At 44.0% G+C, this 19042-nt stretch overlaps 1 protein-coding gene across 4 annotated transcripts; it reads left to right on the forward strand.

The window, feature by feature from the left end:
* The first annotated feature begins 366 nt into the window (after window positions 1-366).
* On the forward strand, window positions 367-17136 carry GPR89B (G protein-coupled receptor 89B). 4 transcript variants are annotated; one of them, XM_077342325.1, is made up of 14 exons: window positions 367-631; window positions 5083-5142; window positions 5669-5772; window positions 7132-7238; window positions 7362-7463; window positions 8646-8766; window positions 9329-9409; window positions 10501-10601; window positions 11880-11968; window positions 12456-12548; window positions 12881-12976; window positions 14404-14493; window positions 16339-16404; window positions 16494-17136. In XM_077342325.1, the coding sequence occupies exons 1-14, from the start codon at window positions 590-592 to the stop codon at window positions 16698-16700; spliced, it is 1359 nt and encodes a 452-aa protein (XP_077198440.1). In that variant the 5' UTR covers window positions 367-589; the 3' UTR covers window positions 16701-17136. The 4 variants fall into 4 exon arrangements, with proteins under 4 accessions (XP_077198440.1, XP_077198439.1, XP_077198441.1 ...); XM_077342324.1 differs by having other exon boundaries at window positions 368-631; window positions 10501-10610; XM_077342326.1 differs by lacking the exon at window positions 367-631 and having other exon boundaries at window positions 5098-5213; window positions 10501-10610.
* Window positions 17137-19042: the final 1906 nt, after the last annotated feature.

Consider the following 19042-nt stretch of genomic DNA (forward strand, 5'->3'; position numbering starts at 1 on the left):
AAGCTGTTCAGCACTTAAGCACTACAACATATGTGTGTGTGTGTGTGTGTGTGTGTGTATAGCTGTGGGGATACGAACGTGTCTGCGGTCCAACCCCTGCACAACTGTTCTCATCACGTGCACACTGAAGCCTCTCCTGGACGTTTTCTAACCACCACCGCCACCACTACCTTGAATGCGTACCGCGTGCACACAATAGATCTTGCAGACCAGCACAGAATATATAATAAATTCAAAGCACCGGACGCTTCCAAAACAAGTCCAGCCCGGCTCGCTACCCCCTCCTTACGGACGCTTCCGATCTCAACCGGAACTCCACGTTTAAACGTGACCGGGTTTTCACCAGAGAGCGAGGAGGCCTAGAGCGGCGCCACCGGAAGTTCCGGCTCTACCCCGCTCTGGTTTCCTCGTCTTCTGATAGTTCCGCCGCGTCCCCCGAGCGCCGTGTCCCCTGCCCCGCCTCCTCCGCGGCGCCACGGGGGTCATGAGGCCGCGGGAGGGAGGCGGGGCTCAGCCGTCCTAGGGGGCGAGGGGGAGCGGCTCTTCCCTGGCCCGCCCCAGCCGGGGGGGGGGGCGCCTCTCGGCCGCCATGAGCTTCTTGATCGACTCCAGCATCATGGTGGTCTCTCAGGTAAGCAGGACCCTCCCCCTCCCTCGGGCCGCGCGGGGGACGAGGGGCGAGACCCGCTTCCTCACGTCAGAGCGCGCGCGGCCCGGTGGGGGCGTGTGTGTGTGGATGAGGCCGAAGTCCGGCGGCGGGCACACGGAGGAGGGGGCGGGGCACGTGTCCATCAGCCCCAAGAGCGGCAGTTCAGGGCCCTTCCCTGCCTTGCATGATGTATCAAGCTTCCCCCTTTGGGGGAATGGGCTCATAGACCCAGCCGCAGCTTCATCGTTCAGTTTTCCTGGTTTATAAATTGAGGAAGACCGTTTATTCTCAAGTGATGAAGTTGAAGGCGCCTCTACTTCAGTTGTAAATCTTACTTAGGCAAAGGTGGATTTCTTTCTCAAAACCCAAGGTCCATGGTTACTCAGGAGTGGGTGCCATTGAAATCAGTGGGCTTACTTTGGAGTAAGCATAGGATTATGCTGCCCAAGTGCTAGTGTGCTCCTAGGTAAAGATATCCACTGTGCAAGCACTGGATCATGTCTGACCCTTGGGGTGACGCCCTCCAGAGTTTTCATGGCAGACTCAATAAGGGGTGGTTTGCCAGTGCCTTCCCCAGTCATTACCGTTTACCCCCCAGCAGCAAGCTGGGTACTCATTTTACCGACCTCGGAAGGATGGAAGGCTGAGTCAACCTTGAGCTGGCTGCTGGGATCGAACTCCCAGCTTCATGGGCAGAGCTTCAGACTGCATTTCTGCTGCCTTACCACTTTGCGCCACAAGAGGCTCATAACACCAGTGCTCCTAACACAGTATAAATGCAAATGAGTAGCCGTGTTGGTCTGAAGTAGCACAATAAAATCAGAGTCCAGTAGTACCTTTAAGACCAACAATGAATCAATCTGTTGGTCTTAAAGGTGCTACTGGACTCTGATTTTACAGTATAAATGCGTTTGTTAACATGGGACTTGCATATACATTTCAATCAATAAAGATACTGTTTTTAGAATTGCCATCCTTGGAGATGCAAAAACTAGTTTTAAGCATTATTTGTAGAAATGTCTGTTCAGTAGAAAATTGTCAGTGTTTTCTTTCCTCTCACATGTTTTAATGGCACCTACTAGTTGCAGAGAGCCTCTTGTGGCGCAGAGTGGTAAGGCAGCAGACATGCAGTCTGAAAGCTCTGCCCGTGAGGCTGGGAGTACAATCCCAGTAGCCAAGGTTGACTTAGCCTTCCATCCTTCCGGGGTCGATAAAATGAGTACCCAGCTTGCTGGGGGGTAAACGGTCATGACTGGGGAAGGCACTGGCAAACCACCCCGTATTGAGTCTGCCATGAAAATGCTGGAGGGCGTCACCCCAAGGGTCAGACATGACTCGGTGCTTGCACAGGGGATACCTTTACCTTTTTACAAGTTGCAGATTCTTTACATTCTTGACTTGGAAGATTAGTTTGCAAAAGCATTCTCTTTTTTGAAAGTCACTTTGAAATGGTCATTACAAGGACACTCACACCACATTACTGTACATTACAGGTATGAGTGACGAGACAATCTGGTCCCTTCTTTAACCCATTAGAATGAAAGGTTTGCATAGATATATATGAACAAAGGAAAGTAAAAAACTTTGGACAACAGCATTTGTAGAAATTATATCTCAAGCCATTATTTGCATAGGCATTTCTTTTGCTGGTCCCTTTCTCTGGTGATGTCACCTAGACTTAACTCTGGGGGACCCAGTTTAAACCACTCCTCTGCCAAGGAAGCTTACTGGGAAAGCTTACTTGGGAAACTCACACACTCTCAGCCTTAACTTTCTGATAGGGCTGTCATAAGGATAAAATGGAAGAGAGGAGAACAATTAAATACGTTTTGGTCCCCATTGGGGAAAAAGGCAGAGTATAAGTGGAGTAAATAAATCAATACTGAGAAAACTTTCCCTCCTTTATTTAAGGGTGTGTGTGTATGTGTATACATAAACATTGTGTATTGATATATTTTGCAATAAGTATTCCATGCACCAAGAGCCTCTTGTGGCGCAGAGTGGTAAGGCAGCCGTCTGAAAGCTCTGCCCATGAGGCTAGGAGTTCAATCCCAGCAGCCGGCTCAAGGTTGACTCAGCCTTCCATCCTTCCGAGGTCGGTAAAATGAGTACCCAGCTTGCTGGGGGGTAAACGGTAATGACTGGGGAAGGCACTGGCAAACCACCCCGTATTGAGTCTGCCATGAAAACGCTGGAGGGCGTCACCCCAAGGGTCAGACATGACTCGGTGCTTGCACAGGGGATACCTTTACCTTTACCTTATTCCATGCACCACCTTCTTTATTTGTGGTATAATCTATGGATGTGGGAAATTCTAGCCAGTATATTTCAAGGACCATTGTTTCCTTGTTCTGTGCGCCACACCATGATACATACTTCCAACTCTAATTACTAAATACGTCACTGCAAAGAGTATACGTCTATGGAGAAATGAAAATATTTCTATTGTCATCCTTGGAATCCTCAGGGCTTCTCAAGAATCTTGATGTAAAAATAACCATTTCAAAATACATGTTTATATTTTGAGCTAATAAACTCTATATGATACCGTGCAAACAGCATTCATAACGTTCATTTCATAACAGTTTCAGCATTCATAGTCTCTGAAAAGATAAGGTCCTGAGTATCCATTCATTAAAAGACTGAAAACATTAGACAGTATCAAGCAGCTAGCTTTGGAGGGAATGTGTGTGACAGAGTAGCATAATAGGTAGAACCTTGGACTGGAGAAGTATGAAGAGTAGGTCTTTGTACCCCATTTTCCTGTACCCTAACCGGTTTCCAAGTTGCTTACAGTCGCATTCCCTTCCTCTCCCCACAACAGGCACCTTGTGAAGTAAAGTGGGACTGAGAAAGTTTTCAGAGAACTGGCCCCAGGCTTCATGTCAAGGAGTGGGGAATCAAACCCAGTTCTCCAGATTAGAATCCAGTACTCTTAACTGCTATAACATGCTGGCTCTTAAACAATGCTGAGTAGTTTTGTTAGTGCTGTGTTTTGAAAAACCAAATTGTGTTGCTGTTTTATATAATAGTCTTTATACAGCTTTCACTGTATTCATTTTTGGCTGGCTAACTGGTTGGAGAGTGGACGGGGCCATTGGCCCCTTACCAGGACAGACAGCAGTTCTAGCACAATCTAGGCCCTCAGCATAGGCCAGAAAGACTTCTAGGTCCTCAGCAGGGTAGGCTTCTAGGCCCTCACCAGGATAGGCCAGAAAGCCACAGGGAAGCGGCAGGACACTGTGAGTAAAGACGAAGTCCTTCCCTTTGGGCCTAGAAGCACACCTGGGGCCTCAAAGAGTGTGCTTCTAGGGGCTTGAGTGGAAGGCCGCGCTGATGCTGGATGGGGAAGCAGGCCTTCCCCGCGGGCTTAAAAGTACACAGGGGGGGGCGGGGCTTGAGAACGGGCTTTGAATCTAGTATAATAATAATAATAGAGAAGCAAGAAAACACAACAGTAAGAGAAATGCAGGAACTCAGCTACTATTCCATTCAGTTTTTCTGCATTGGAGTTCATAGAAGAAGAATTATCATTCTTTCCTCTTCAGGGCGTTTTCCTATTCGGCTGTGGATAGGGATGCAACTTTCATTTGGACCCTGAATTACAGTTCATCTCCAAACTACAGCGATCAGTTCTCTTGGAGAAATTGGATACTTTGGATAGTGGACTCTCTGACATTATATGCCAGTGAGGTTCCTGTTCTCTCCAAGAGTTTACTAGCCACCCTATTCCCTGCTGGTGGGCAGTGAGGATGTGGCAGCCCTGGATATGGAGCTGAGGTGAAGAGTATATAACTGAGATTTGTCTTTGTTGAAGGATAGAAAATTGGAAAGTTCTAAGAAGGAAGTTCTACTTTCTGACTGACAGCATTAAACTTAAGTTCTGTAATTGAAACTATATATAACAGGGCATGTCATAGGACTTAAGCAATCTACCTTAAATGTCCAGAAGATGCTGTGGCAACCAACCCTTTTCTGTTCCTTCTCACATTATTCTCTGTGGGTCAAGGAGTAAGGAGACCTGTATAAGTAGTGTATTGTGGTTACTGTTCCCATCTGTTGCCCTGGGGTGGCAGTACTTGCAGGGGGTAATTTATATTTTAAATGTGAGTTTGTAAGCCCTCCTGGGCAGTAGGGAAATATGGGATATAAATATTTTAATCAATAAAGAAAAAGGAGATGTAGTCTTATTGCAAAACATTTTCTGGCATGGCTTCATTTTTTTGGGAGGTACTGTCGTCTCAGTACTGAACTCTTATTCTAGGATGAGACATGCCTATCTTTTTGCTGAAAAGATTACAACAACAATCAAATACCTGAATCCGCTGTCTTATCTTGATTGCTGAGAAGCTGTGACATTTCAGAGCTTCTCCTGTTGCAATGAATTATTAATTAAATAAGATGATATTATCTGCCACTTTCTTCATCAACAGGTGCTGTTCTTTGGATTTGGATGGCTGTTCTTCATGCGCCAGCTATTTAAAGACTATGAGGTGACTGTATTCCAACCACAAGTTCATTACAGTCCTATAGAGGGAAGGTTCATTTGAGTTACTTAAACCAAGTTAGTAACACACTTCCTTAAGGCTGCATTCTTACATGTGGTTTCTTGAGTACAAGGGCAACTGAAGGTAGCGGAATTTACTCGCATGCAACCAGGTATAGGACCAGGCTTTAAGATCCTTTACCGTGTGTTGTGTCTGATGCTATCACAAAATGCAGATCGGAATTAGTCTTCCTGCGTTAAAAAAATGCCTTCTACATTTTGGTAGGTGGAACTTAGTCTTATGTCAGTGAAAAGAACTGTAACAATTAGCTAAATAATTCTTGGATATACTCAGTGAGAAAAATGAATGATCAATAAAACAGTTCAATAATAATACAGATTGCATTTGAGCAAGATTTTGTATAGTTGCATAGAAACAACATTGTACATTTAGATTCATGCTGATTTGTTCTTCCAAATGATGTTGACTACTGTTCCTATGGAAGTGCTTTTCCCTCTCTGGTTCTTTACAGGTGCGACAATATGTTGTGCAGGTTGTCTTCTCTGTCACATTTGCCTTTTCATGCACTATGTTTGAGCTCATCATTTTTGAGATTCTAGGCGTCTTAAACAGCAGGTAATTGTAACTGATACAGTGGAATTGTCTATTGGTCTGCTTTGTTTTTTACTTTTCATTTCACTAAGGTCTGTGCTTCTTACGGATACATAAAAAGGGATTGGGACATATTAAAATGGCTTCAGGACAAGTTCTATATAATGTTATTACAAGTCTTGTTCATATATTTTGCAATGATTCAAACTGCAAATATGATTTCAAAAGAACTGTAGCAAATATGGTGTTAATAATTTAAAGGATATTGTCAGTATTGAGAAATAAATGTAAAACTACCATGATTTCCAGATCTTTCTGAGCCTGCCATTTCCAAGTGGCAAGTGCCCATCTCATAGGAAAAACAGGTATTGATCCCCAAATTTGTGTAACCTCGTTTATAGATTCCAGTTCATAAGGTACTCCTGTTTGTCCTGTATAATAAGCTACTACTTCCTTAAAGGTAAAGGTATCCCCTGTGCAAGCACCGAGTCATGTCTGACTCTTGGGGTGACGCCCTCCAGCGTTTTCATGGCAGACTCAATATGGGGTGGTTTGCCAGTGCCTTCCCCAGTCATTACCATTTACCCCCCAGCAGCAAGCTGGGTACTCATTTTACCAACCTCGGAAGGATGGAAGGCTGAGTCAACCTTGAGCAGACTGCTGGGATTGAGCTCCCAGCCTCATGGGCAGAGCTTCAGACAGCATTTCTGCTGCCTTACCACTCTGCGCCACAAGAGGCTCACTACTTCCATAGGATGACTTTATTAATAAATCCCCTATTCTTGGATTGAGTTGATGAAAACTTCACTGACAGCCTCATTATTTTTCTGTGAATGTTTTGGCCTAAGTCTTAGAAGGACATCTTTGAACAGCAACATAAATGTACAAGCATTTGTATTTGCACTGATGGAGATAAATGTAGGGTGCAACCCTAAAAGCACTATGATAGGAGTAAGCTCCATTGAATGCAGTGGTGTGTAGTTCTGAATAGACCTGCTTAAATTTCATCCCATAATCAATTGTCTGATCTGAGAGCTAAATAGATGGTTGGGGTTTCCGATATATGGGAAGTGAAATGGTGATGTACCTTCTGAAGTATCAGTTACTGATGATTTGGCATAGAATGGTTGGGAAAAGGGATTCTGAACACATTCCCAAATCCCCAGAAGTTTCCTCCCCTGGGTCTGGCAATCCTAACTTCACCATCCCCTGCTGGTGGCCAAGGGGGACCTAGAAACCCTACTCTTGGTGCTAGTTGGATCACATCAAGTAACTGTACAGGCTGATTTTCTGCAGGCAGAACTGTCTTGAGAAGGGAGGGTGTGAAGTAAGTAGAAAGCACTCTGATTATGAACTAATGTTGAACAATCCTGTTGTTTTCAGCTCCAGGTACTTTCACTGGAAATTGAACCTGTGTGTGATTTTGCTTGTGCTAGTGTTCATGGTGCCCTTTTACATTGGTTACTTTGTTGTGAGCAACATTCGATTATGTGAGTATTCACAAGGCTATCTTGACAAAAGTTTGTGGCACAAGTTTCTTGGTTGTCCAATCAAGACCTTCAAGATGGTGTACTTAATGTGCCTGCTTTTCTTTTCTCTTTTTGTTTTAATAGTACACAGACATAGACTGCTTTTTGCCTGTGTCGTTTGGTTAACATTCATGTATTTCTTTTGGAAACTGGGAGATCCATTTCCTATCCTCAGTCCAAAACATGGTGAGTTTCAGGTGCATTTTTCCCCATCTTATCTGGATAAGATAGAATTTTGTCTGGTAACTGCTTACTCTCTGAAACAAGCTACTGTATGGAGCATGCCCATCCATAGAATCATAGAATAATAGAGTTGGAAAAGACCTCATGGGTCATCTAGTCCAACCCCCTGCACTATGCAAGGCATACAGGCCATCTAGTCCAAGCCCCTGCTCAACGCAGGATCAGCCCAAAGCATCCTAAATCAGTAAACAGTTTCCTTCATGAGAACTGTAGGCAAGTATTAGGTCAGATACCCTTAAAGGAATCTGCAATCTACATGGTATTTGTATATAGTGCTAAGTTTTTTTATTAGCAGTCTGAAGTTGTATTGTTGGTCATCTTCGGCTTATTTGCAAGGATTATAAGATAGTATCAAAACAGAACAAGACATTTCATCATTTACCACTGGAAAGGGATATGCAGCTGTGTCAGTGGTTACTGGTGCTTTCTCTCCACTGTAGAGTGCAACCACCAATTGAGGAGGAACTTGGAGAAGCTGAATATACTTATATTCCTTTATACCAATGGTCCGCAACCTTTGTCAGGCTGCGGACCGCTGCGCCGGGGTGCGGGGAGAGGGCGACCCGGGGCCCAGCGCGTGCGCGGCAGCCCCGGCGCAAACGCGCATGCGCAGACTTGCAGTGCGTGCGTGTTTGCGCCCCCGCCGGACGCAAAAGCGCACGTGCGGCAAGTCTGCGCGTGCGCGTTTACGGCGGCTGCGGCTCCCTCTCCCCGTCCCTCCAGGCTGCAAGGAAATCGGCCGCCGAAGCGGCCGATTAGCTTGCGGCCCGGCAAGCTTCTCTTCCCGCCCCCTCCCAAAGCAAGAAGCTTGTCGGGCCGCAAGCTGATTGGCCGATTTGCTCGAAACTGGCGAGCTTCTAGCTGTGGGGGGGGGGGCGAGAAGAGGGAGCCGCGGCCCAGCGCCGAGGCCTTCGCAGCCTGGCACCGGGCCGCGGCCCGGCACCGGGCCGCAGCCGGGGGGTTGGGGACCACTGCTTTATACTAATTGTGGAGATGATTGTTACATAACTAAAATTAAAGGGTGAACTTAAAAATAAAATTGTGTGTGCAAATGCTGCCATAGTAGTAGCTGTTTTCAAGAACACAGTGTTGAAATTGATCTGGTACTGTTTTCTTTTATGTCAGGAATTTTGTCTATAGAGCAGCTCATCAGTCGAGTGGGAGTAATTGGGGTGACCCTCATGGCTCTGCTGTCTGGATTTGGTGCAGTCAATTGCCCGTACACTTACATGTCTTACTTTCTCAGGTAAATGGGCTTAACAGGTCTTTTTGTCTATAGTCTCCTCTTTTGAAGAACAGACTTTTGGGGTGGTTCCTGACTATGGTTTCCACAGGCTAACAATAATTTTGCCAGCAGAGAAGAGTGGGTGATTTTAGCTGATTCCTCTCTTCCTGTGTAGACTGTAACTTCAGCTCTGTGCTGTTCCCGGGGGCCATTGCCTGTAGTGGTTGGAGGGGGGGCAGCAGGAAAGGTCAATTATGCAAACATTGATCTGCTTGTGCTAAGTAAGATATACTCCATTGTATTCCCTTTTAAGTTTAACCCCCCAAAATATGTTCTTTTGAGTTAATAATATCGCTTTCCCTATCCCATTTGTCTAAATTATGTTTGATATTTGCTTCCTTTTATCTCTGTGTAGCAATTGCTTCTAGTGGAATTAGAGGGAATGGGATGAGGTGCGACAGAATTGGGAAGGGACTGGTATTGGCCAGTAAATTGGAAGTTGGTCATTACTGCAGTAGAAAACAGCCATTGCAGTAAGTCCACAAACACACATATAATCTCTCTCTCTCTCTGTGTGTTGCAGGAATGTGACAGATGCAGATATTCTAGCTCTGGAGCGTCGTCTCCTCCAGACCATGGATATGATCATCAGCAAGAAGAAAAGGTTTGAGAAACAAATGACTTTTCTCCATCACTGAACAATAATATGCTGGTGGACAAATTTCCACTCTTGTTTAGAACATCAGATACTGTTCCAAAGGACTGAAAAGGTTGCAGGATTGTTGGACTGGCTTGAAGAAGGTAGTTTACTAGAATGCCTGCAAGGCCAGTAAAATTAGAATGGCCAGGAAAGTAATATTTTATTGTAAGAATCTTAATGTTAGTTAACAATCTAGAGGGAAGGAGGGTTGCTCCTGATTTTTTACTTTAAAGATGAGGAGAGAAACATTTTTTCTATATTCCGAATCTTTGATTCCTTTATTGAGCTTGTAGTATGAAAGGAAATAAGTCTGTGGTGGATTACAGGTTTCAAATATGCCAATAAGTTTGAATTTTCTGGGCAGAAAAAAATTACAAGTTGAGGTTTTGTTAGAACAGAAACAGGAGCTTGCAGGAGTTATAATCTATATTCTCTTAATTTTATTTTGAAGAAGAAGAAGAGTTGGTTCTTATATGCCGCTTTTCCCTACCCGAAGGAGGCTCAAAGCGGCTTACAGTCGCCTTCCCATTCCTCTCCCCACAACAGACATCATGTGGGGTGGGTGAGGCTGAGAGAGCCTTGATATCACTGCTCGGTCAGAACAGTTTTATCAGTGTCGTGGCAAGCCCAAGGTCAGCCAGCTGGTTACATGTGGGGGAGCGCAGAATCAAACCTGGCATGCCAGATTAGAAGTCTGCACTCCTAACCAGTACACCAAACTGGCTCTCTTTTAGTTTTTTATGGATTAATAATAGAATCACAATGCAGTTGAGATGATCTACTTGGTAAAAATGGAGTGGTATAATAATCCACGTAATGAGAAATCTGCAATAAACTGTAAATATTTTCTTTCTCCCATGGTGAGACAAAGCAGAGCAGGTAGGATTGATGGAGTTTAATGTTGTAATGGTTACAAAAAAAACATATATTCTTCTTTATTTCATCGCTAACTGGCATCCCCAAATGGCAAGGAAAGCAATTTATGTTGAATTTTGTTTTGGCTCGAGTTTATATCTCTGCATCTCTTTTTAAATGGAACTTTTCTTCCCAATCAGGATAGCCATGGTTCACAGAAACATGTTCCAGAGAGGGGAAGTGCACAACAAGCCCACTGGTTTCTGGGGCATGATTAAAAGTGTTACCACCTCTTCCCAAGGTAGTGAAAGTATCCTTTATTTCCAGGCTACATTCCGAAGGGACAGAAGCATTACCCATGGAGGCTTGAGTGAAAGGGAACTTGATATGGTGTGTTTGAGGAATCAGTTTAGATAGATGACAGATTCTGCTTACCTATTACTTTCAAGTATTAAGATCCATCTGCATTGGAGATTGTAACTCAAGCCTTCAACTGCTAAACTCCGTGACACGTTAGCACACTTTCTGTTTAAAGGGCATTTATAACACCAACCTTCACAGTGGGAGATGAGGGTTGTACTTGGTCAAACACGCTTGGTGCATGCCAAGACTAGAGTTGCCAGCTTCCATGTGGTGGCTGGATATCTCTTGGGGTTACAACTGACCTTCAGAGGACAGGGATCAGGTCACCTGGAGTAAATGGCCACTTTGGAAGGTGTACTTTATGGTATGAAGCCCTAGTGAAATTCTTCCCTTCCCCAAATTCTGCCCTCCTTGGGCTCTGCCCCTAAAATCTCCATGTATTTTCCAAACTGAAGCTTGGCAACCCATGCTAAAACTAGTGGAACTGCCAACGTCTCTGGGATTCACTTTGGACACATTGGTGGTTGGGCAGGTTTGAGGCATAATGATGGGCATAAAACCTACCTTTTGCCTTCTCCTGCAGTGCTCCTTGGTTGCTTGAAGTCCTACTGCTGGCAATGTGCAGGGGTCTGATTGCAATAGAGCGGTGATCCCCAATCTTTTTATCACCGGGGACCGGTCAACGCTTGACAATTTTACTGAGGCCGAGGGGGGGTAGTCTTTTGCCAAGGGACGTCGCCGCCACCTGAGCCCCTGCTCCACTTGCTTTTCCGCTTATGCCCCTGCCTTCCCACTGCCCGCTGGGGGGGGGGGGTGCTGCCAGCAGCAGCTGTACAGTGCCACGCTGAGGGGGAGCCCCAGCCATGGTGGTCACTGGAGAGCACCAAAGGTGAGCCAGTGGCAGAGTGGCAGGGCAGCCCCCAAGGCAGCAGCCAGGGAGGAGGACGAGGAGGAGCCGCGGCCCGGTACCGACTGATCCACGGACCAGTACAGGCCCCCAAACCGGGGTTGGAGACCACTGCAATAGAGAACATCTGCAAAGTAAAATAATTTCAGGAACAATCTAGATTTATTTTTGTAGTCATCAGCTATATGAGTTTTTTTGAAAAGGTTCATTATACAACTCTTAAGAGATCAATAGTGGAAGGAAGCTTAAGTGGGACATTTTTAGCTAGGACTCTTGATGTATTTGTCCATGACATCCTTCATTTGCCAGATCTGACACTTATCCAGCAAGAAGTAGATGCTCTGGAGGAGTTGAGTCGGCAGCTTTTCCTGGAAACAGCTGACCTACACGCTACGAAGGTGTGTATTAAAGGGACTGTTGATAAAGAATGTCCTATGGGTACATAGGAGAGATGGCTGGGTGTGGAGAAAAAAGAAATTTAGGAAATGACAGGGAACTAAAAGAGCAAGCCTAAACAGGTCATCTCAGAAGCGTGTCTCCTTATTCACTGGGGACAAGTGTGCTCAGGACTGCAACCTGAGTATCAGCAAAATTTTGCTCTTCAGTTATTGTAAAAGGGTGGTGTTCTTTGAAAGGTAAAAAATAAATTAGCTTTCCCCAACTCATAATTTCTCTGGGATCATATTCAACCTTTGGTGTAAACTGAATTTTCTATTGGAAAAGAGTTGTTGTTGTTTGTAGGATCTCTGGTTTCTCATATGTAAAAAAGCCAACATGCTTTATCTGTCTTGAAAGGCCTTTATGAAGCATAAATGATGGAAAACTGTTTCATTGAAAACCATGTATCTGTATGTATCATTAACCTGAACCTTTCCTTCATTGCAGGAAAGAATAGAATACTCCAAAACATTCCAAGGGAAATATTTTAATTTCCTGGGCTATTTTTTCTCCATCTATTGTGTTTGGAAAATTTTTATGGTATGTAATAGTGCTTTTGACATGCTAATTCTTATTTTATAGGCAAGTATGACAAAAAGGCTTGATTGCTAAGCACTATCAGCATTTTCCATGTCTATTTTTGTGATCTAGTTTTTGAAAATTGTTTGACTTTATGTTGTTGAAATGGCTTTTGTCTGAGAGTAGTTATCTTTTGTGGTAGATCTACATCAGGTGACTAGGCAGTATCATGAGCATATATGTTTTATAAGCTGGATAGTTTACTGTGAAAGATGGTATGCTATATCCTGTGTCGCTTCTGATTAATGTGTTTTTCTGTAGTGCTATTAAGTATTTTTCTCTTTCTCCTTCAGGCAACAATCAATATTGTATTTGATCGAGTTGGGAAAACTGATCCAGTCACAAGAGGAATCGAAATCACCGTAAATTATTTGGGAATCCAGTTCGATGTGAGAATTCCCCCCCCCCCCATTTTAACCTTTCAGTCATATTTCTTTGGCTAGATTTCATTCTAGTGAGAGACTAATAATCAATGACTATAAGGAACATTCGGTGCTTTAACCAGCCCAGCGTTAACTTTGCCCCAAAAGTGATATTTAGATTCCTGCCCTTAGAATATGGGTCAACGTCACTTTTTAATAGATAGATGCATGTTGACTTGATACAGTTTCATTCTTCAGCACAGCCCGTTTATGGGAAAGGAAGCCAGCATTTTTCAGCCCTTCGAAAACATTTATAGATGACATTAAAAACTTTGCAGTCTTCAGTTCTTGGTCTCTCTTGCTAAACCCAGAGTAGGATTCAAGAACTGTACAGCCAGAGGAAGGTTTTGATATGTTGTCTGAATGGCAAACTCCACTGCCATGTGAAGCTTTACTTTAAATACTGAGAGGAGTCTGTAAGTGTTCTGTTAGATATGACGTGGAGGGTCAGCTAAAAAGGAGAAATGACCCCCCAGAATACCATTGAGCATGTGCAAAGTCTTGGGCTCTTGTAGTCATTCTTCAGGTTTTTCCTTTAAAAATTCTGTAGAGATACCATCAGATTGTTTCACCTTGATGAGTCATTAAGTGGTTTACAACTGTAGATGCTTGCATGCTTGGGCTACAGTTCAAGGGGGGGGGGCTGGATACTAAAGTGAGAATAAAGATCTGCTTTTGCATACATAAATGATATTATATTAGGAATACTTTGCAGAATTTTGTCTGCAGCTCAGAGACAATATGATGGTTATTCCCAGGAAAAAGTTACTTTTCATTACCGGCTGTTTCTTTCCAGTGCTCCACCCTACTAGTAAATAGTGAAACTGTAATTCTTGTATAGGTTATCTTGCAAGAATGTTATCTTCATACTGCCATCTGTAAATCTTTCTCTCATTTATACTTTCTGAAATGCTGAAGGACCAGTTGGATATCATTTCATAGTGTGAAAATTTTAAAGTGTTTAAAATAGTTTTTCTGTGTTAAGAGAATAATAATTTTTTTTCATAATTCTTCATCTAATGTGTTGTCCTTATTGGAAATCTGTATACAGTAAGTTATTCCATACCAGTAGGAAAGTCATACGTAACAATAGTTTCTCAATCATAGTTCTTTTGAAAAGAATTGGGTTTTCTGCTACTCCAGAAGATGGCAGTGGTTCCCATGTTCATTAAGGTAGTACACAAATGTGTTGTAGGTCTTTGGTCTTTCAGTAAAAAGCACCAATCTGAATCTTCACTGTGTAGGAATACAGAAAATATCTGAAAATATTCTTTAAATCAATGTCTATAGGAGATATTGTTTTCGTATTATAAATATGTGAAATAAGACAGCTTATCAAATTCATATTCTCTGTTGAGGTCCTGTGTAACTATTTCCTGATTGTATTATTGCAGGTAAAATTCTGGTCCCAGCATATTTCCTTTATCCTTGTTGGAATAATTATAGTCACCTCTATCAGAGGTTTATTGATAACACTCACAAAGGTAAGCCTGGGGTATGGTCCTTTAAACAACTGTAGCTGAGCCAGATGTGGTGTGTGAATTAGGCAGTGCAACACCAAAAAGGGAAACCAAAACCCAACCTAACTAGAAAAGTTAGGAACCCAAAATTTGTGCTGCAAAAATAATTTTTAAAATTTTCAAATATTTTTATACAGCTTTCACTGTATTCATATTTGGCTAAGTGGGTGGAGAGTGGGCAGGATTGGCCCCTCACCAGGACAGACAGCAGTTGTAGCCAATCGGGTGAGGGCACAATCTAGACCCTCACCAGGACAGGCCAGAAAGCCATGGGAGAGCCTTCCCACCAGGCCCAGAAATGCCACACCCGGGAGCAATGCCACCTCTATGTGTCTGACGGACAACTGCGGCCGGGGGAGGGGGGCTTTGAATCTAGTTTATTACATAAAGTGCACTAGTTCAACATATTAAAAACATAGTCAGCATAATTTAAAAACATCATATTTCTAACTACACATAGAATAGACCAACATAGACCAAATGCATTTTGACCCTGAGTGGCCTTCCTGTGTGGACAGATTATTGTGAGGAACACACTCATGTATAAAATCAAAGGGCTTGCTGGGTGGCAAAGAATTAGGGAGAATACTGCTCTCTAGTAATAATTTTAGAGCAAACTACATGTTATAAAAATCCACAGATCTACCACTGAAAACTGCAACCCAGTAACGTTTCTTCTTCCTTTCCATAATGTATAGTTGCCATTATCCCGAATATTTCTTCTAGCCCTGATTATATGTATTGGCTGTTTTTGGAGAATATTTACTGTAGGCAAATTCCATACAGTGGGGGTGGGAGGGTGGCCACTCGTATGGCAGCGGGGTGAATCTCTGATTCCAAAGGACATAGCTGCTGGCCCGGCCCAGCACACTTTAGGGCATTGCCCTGTGTTAAGGGAATGTAAATATTTTGCATGTTCCCTTAGCTATCCTGGGGTCCAACGGGGCCTTCCAGACCCGCCCCCCTCCCCACCCATGGCATGCCAAGAAGGTCAAAAGATGCCCCAGTCAGAATAACCCCCCCCCCCACACACACACAGCCTCCCCTGCGTATCCCCCCTCCACCCCAGCTGAGGCATCAGGAGACAGAAATCTGGGGCAGAATGACAGACTCTCCATTAAGTTGATTTTGGACCTCCCAGTTAGGTTGTCCTCCCTCCAGTTAGGTTATTCTGAATGCAGCAGTCACAACCAGGTTGCATACTCATGTGACAAATATGAACAAAGGAATCTGGAAGGTAAGGAAAATAATCCCGAGTATAGCCTTCCAGCAGCAGAGACAGAGAAAGGTCTTTCCCAGTTCCTGCTTCCCAAGGCCCTTTAGCTGGAGATGCCAAGGATTGAACCATGAGCACCTCAGCACATCCTTAGTCCTCTTGTGCATGCCCCAATCAGTGTGTGCAGTCAGGACTGCTTTCAGGCGGAGCAAAATGTCTTGCTATCCACCTTCAAAAATACATAACTTGGCCGTGACCCCAGGTGAATGTGGACAGCAGTACGGGAGAACATCTGAAACTGGATGAAAAAAGTTATGTGTCAAAAATCTCCCTGACTCTACTGCCAGTTTAGAAAAAAATGGAGCTGTTTTAGATAAAGGGCTCCTGTTTACAAGAACTCTGGTTTTCGTGGTCATGATGGTAACTTTTTGTCTGAGGGTCCTACTGTGAACAATGGCTGTCAGGGGGAATATCTTTCTGTTTTAGCCCTACGAACATCATTAAAACTGCTCAGGTGCATGTTTTATCCTATGTGTGAATACATATGACTTCTTTTTTTTCTTTTTGCGGTGGTGGTTGTGTCTTCACTCCAGTTTTTCTATGCGATCTCCAGCAGCAAGTCCTCCAATGTCATAGTTCTGTTACTGGCACAGATCATGGTGAGTGTTTTAGCTGACATGTAAGCAGCTTCTTGTTATTGCTTAGCTGTAGCCACTGGATATCTGAAGTTTCTCTGTCTTCTTTGCAGGGGATGTATTTTGTATCTTCGGTTCTTCTGATTCGGATGAGCATGCCTTTAGAGTATCGCACTATAATTACTGAAGTTCTCGGGGAATTACAGTTTAACTTCTACCACCGCTGGTTTGATGTCATATTTCTTGTCAGTGCTCTCTCCAGCATTCTTTTCCTCTACCTAGCACACAAGCAGGCTCCTGAGAAGCATATGGCACTCTAAAACCGGTCATGATTCCCCAGTGCCTGATGGATAAAAACAGTGCACTTGGCATCCTGCCATCCTGCAGCGGCTCTTTCTCTGACTGATGACCAACTGTTTGGCTCACACAAATGATTCAGCTTGTGCAGAGAGTGGCAAGAAAGAGCTGAGAACCTCAAAGTATTTAATTCAGTTTTTTGGGATGCTCTTGAGATGGAGCAGTTCATTAAAAAAATCTGAACTTGAGGTGATAGCTCTATAAAAAGAGGATGGATGAGCTTCATCAAGGAAGGTGATCAGCAAAATGTCTGGATAGTGCAGTCCTGTGCAGAATTACTCCGGCCAGTGAAATCAGTGGGATTGCTGTAACTGGACAGAGGATTGTACGGAGCATACTGTAATCCTGGAGAACAGGAGTGCTGGAATGTACTTCCCAATAAACCAAGATTTGTAATAAGGTCTCGCTTCATAATGTTTTTGTAAACCATAGAAACTGGACATTATTAAAGTTTAGAGATCCTCCATAATCTTTATGAAGAGAGGAGTAACAGAAGGACTCAGTAGGAGGCTGGCTTCCACAGCTTTTACTGCCAGGAATAGTGTGTGAGTTTTACATTCTTTCGTAACCTAACAAGTAACTGTAAGGAAGGGTAAAAGGTGGATTGGTGAAGCATTTGTGCAGGAGGGATGAGCAGACCTGTATGTGGGGCAAAGTGAAGCTTAGGGGGCATGGTATTTTCCAACCATAGAACATGGGGATGGGTGGTAAGGGTTTGTTCTGTTTTTCTACCCTGCCCTTCAGTTCTTGGTAAGATCCCTAGTTTACAGTAAACTTAAAATAGTCAAAATGAAAGATTTAAGAAATAGCAGAAGAATAAACTAATTCATCTGCCTAAAATTATGAGGCAGTCATCTGGTGAAAGTAAGCCACCACAGCTTAATATTCAAAGCACTCTTTAGGCAGCTGTAGAAATGTTAGTGAACAGAAAGGCAGGCAGACCTCCATAGTCACAGCTGTTGAAAAGGCGCTCTCTTTTGGTCATCCTTCATAACACCAGTGAGCACACACACATAAAAAGATTTTTTGAAGATGCAGAACATGATTTCCAATCTTAAGTGATCCTTGTGCCTAGCTATTTAGTGCTTTCAGAGGCCTAGACACATAACTGGCAACCCATACAGATGAAAGAAGAAGAGTTGGTTCTTATATGCTGCTTTTCTCTACCCGAAGGAGGCTCAAAGCGGCTTACAGTTGTCTTCCCTTCCTCTCCCCACAACAGACACCCTGTGGGGTGGGTGAGGCTGAGAGAGCCCTGATATCACTGCTCGGTCAGAACAATTTTATCAGTGCTGTGGCTAGCCCAAGGTCACCCAGCTGGTTGCATGTGGGGGAGTGCAGAATCGACCCTGGCATGTCAGATTAGAAATCAGTACACCTAACCACTGCACCAAACTGGCTCTCTAGTAGTCAATCTAGTAGTAGTTTTGAATTAGATAACTGATCAGATCTCTCTTGTCAAAGAAGCACCTCATCTAATAAATCCAACAAGAACTAGTAAAAGCTGTGTTAACTGGGAGGCTGGACACTGCTGCCTGCTCAAGGGGGAGTGGGCAATGACAGAGCAGGCTCTGAGGACCAGCCATGGGCGCTGCTTACTTGCACTGCTGCTGAGCAGGTCATGTCCAAGGCTGGGCTCCCGCTGTTCCCTCTTCCTGTCTATGCCTTTGTCACCATTAGGCCCTCCTTTTCACCCTTCTGGCCATGGGGGAGCCCTTGAAATATTTTTTTAGGCTTTGTGGATCTCTGGAAGTCGTGTCAGCTGGCCATGCCTCCCTGCCATGCTACCAGAAGTGACATCACTGTTTGTGTTAATGGGTAGGCTTGAAGTGGACTGTGGGGGAAAGATACAGCACACAGTTTAATATGGGAATAGGTGTGCAGGTTCCACCCCTCCCAGGTACTAAAACCACGAGAGAACTCACTCAAGCTTGGGTGGGGTGAGAGGAAGCAATAGAAATAGCCAGTTCCAAAGCTTGTGGCAAAGTCCATTAAGGGAGAAGGGGAAAGGCTGCAGATCCTTTCCTGACCTCTGGTTGCCTTAGGCCAGTGACGGCGAACCTTTTAGAGACCAAGTGACCAAACTGCAACACAAACCCATTTATTTATCGTAAAGTGCTAACACGGCAATTTAGCCTGAATTTAGTCCTTCTTTTGTCCCCCCACTTCTATGACCCTTTCCTGCTCTCTTTCCTCTCATTTTGCCTTTTTGTTGTTGGGCTGTTTATTTTTAGGTTCTGTCCCCACCTTTCCCCCCCCCCCTGCAACTTTCCCTTCCTCTTTCACCTTCGCTCTGTTGAGGGGT

The sequence above is a fragment of the Paroedura picta genome, chromosome 6 (assembly GCF_049243985.1).
Source record: "Paroedura picta isolate Pp20150507F chromosome 6, Ppicta_v3.0, whole genome shotgun sequence".
Lineage (NCBI taxonomy): Eukaryota > Metazoa > Chordata > Lepidosauria > Squamata > Gekkonidae > Paroedura > Paroedura picta.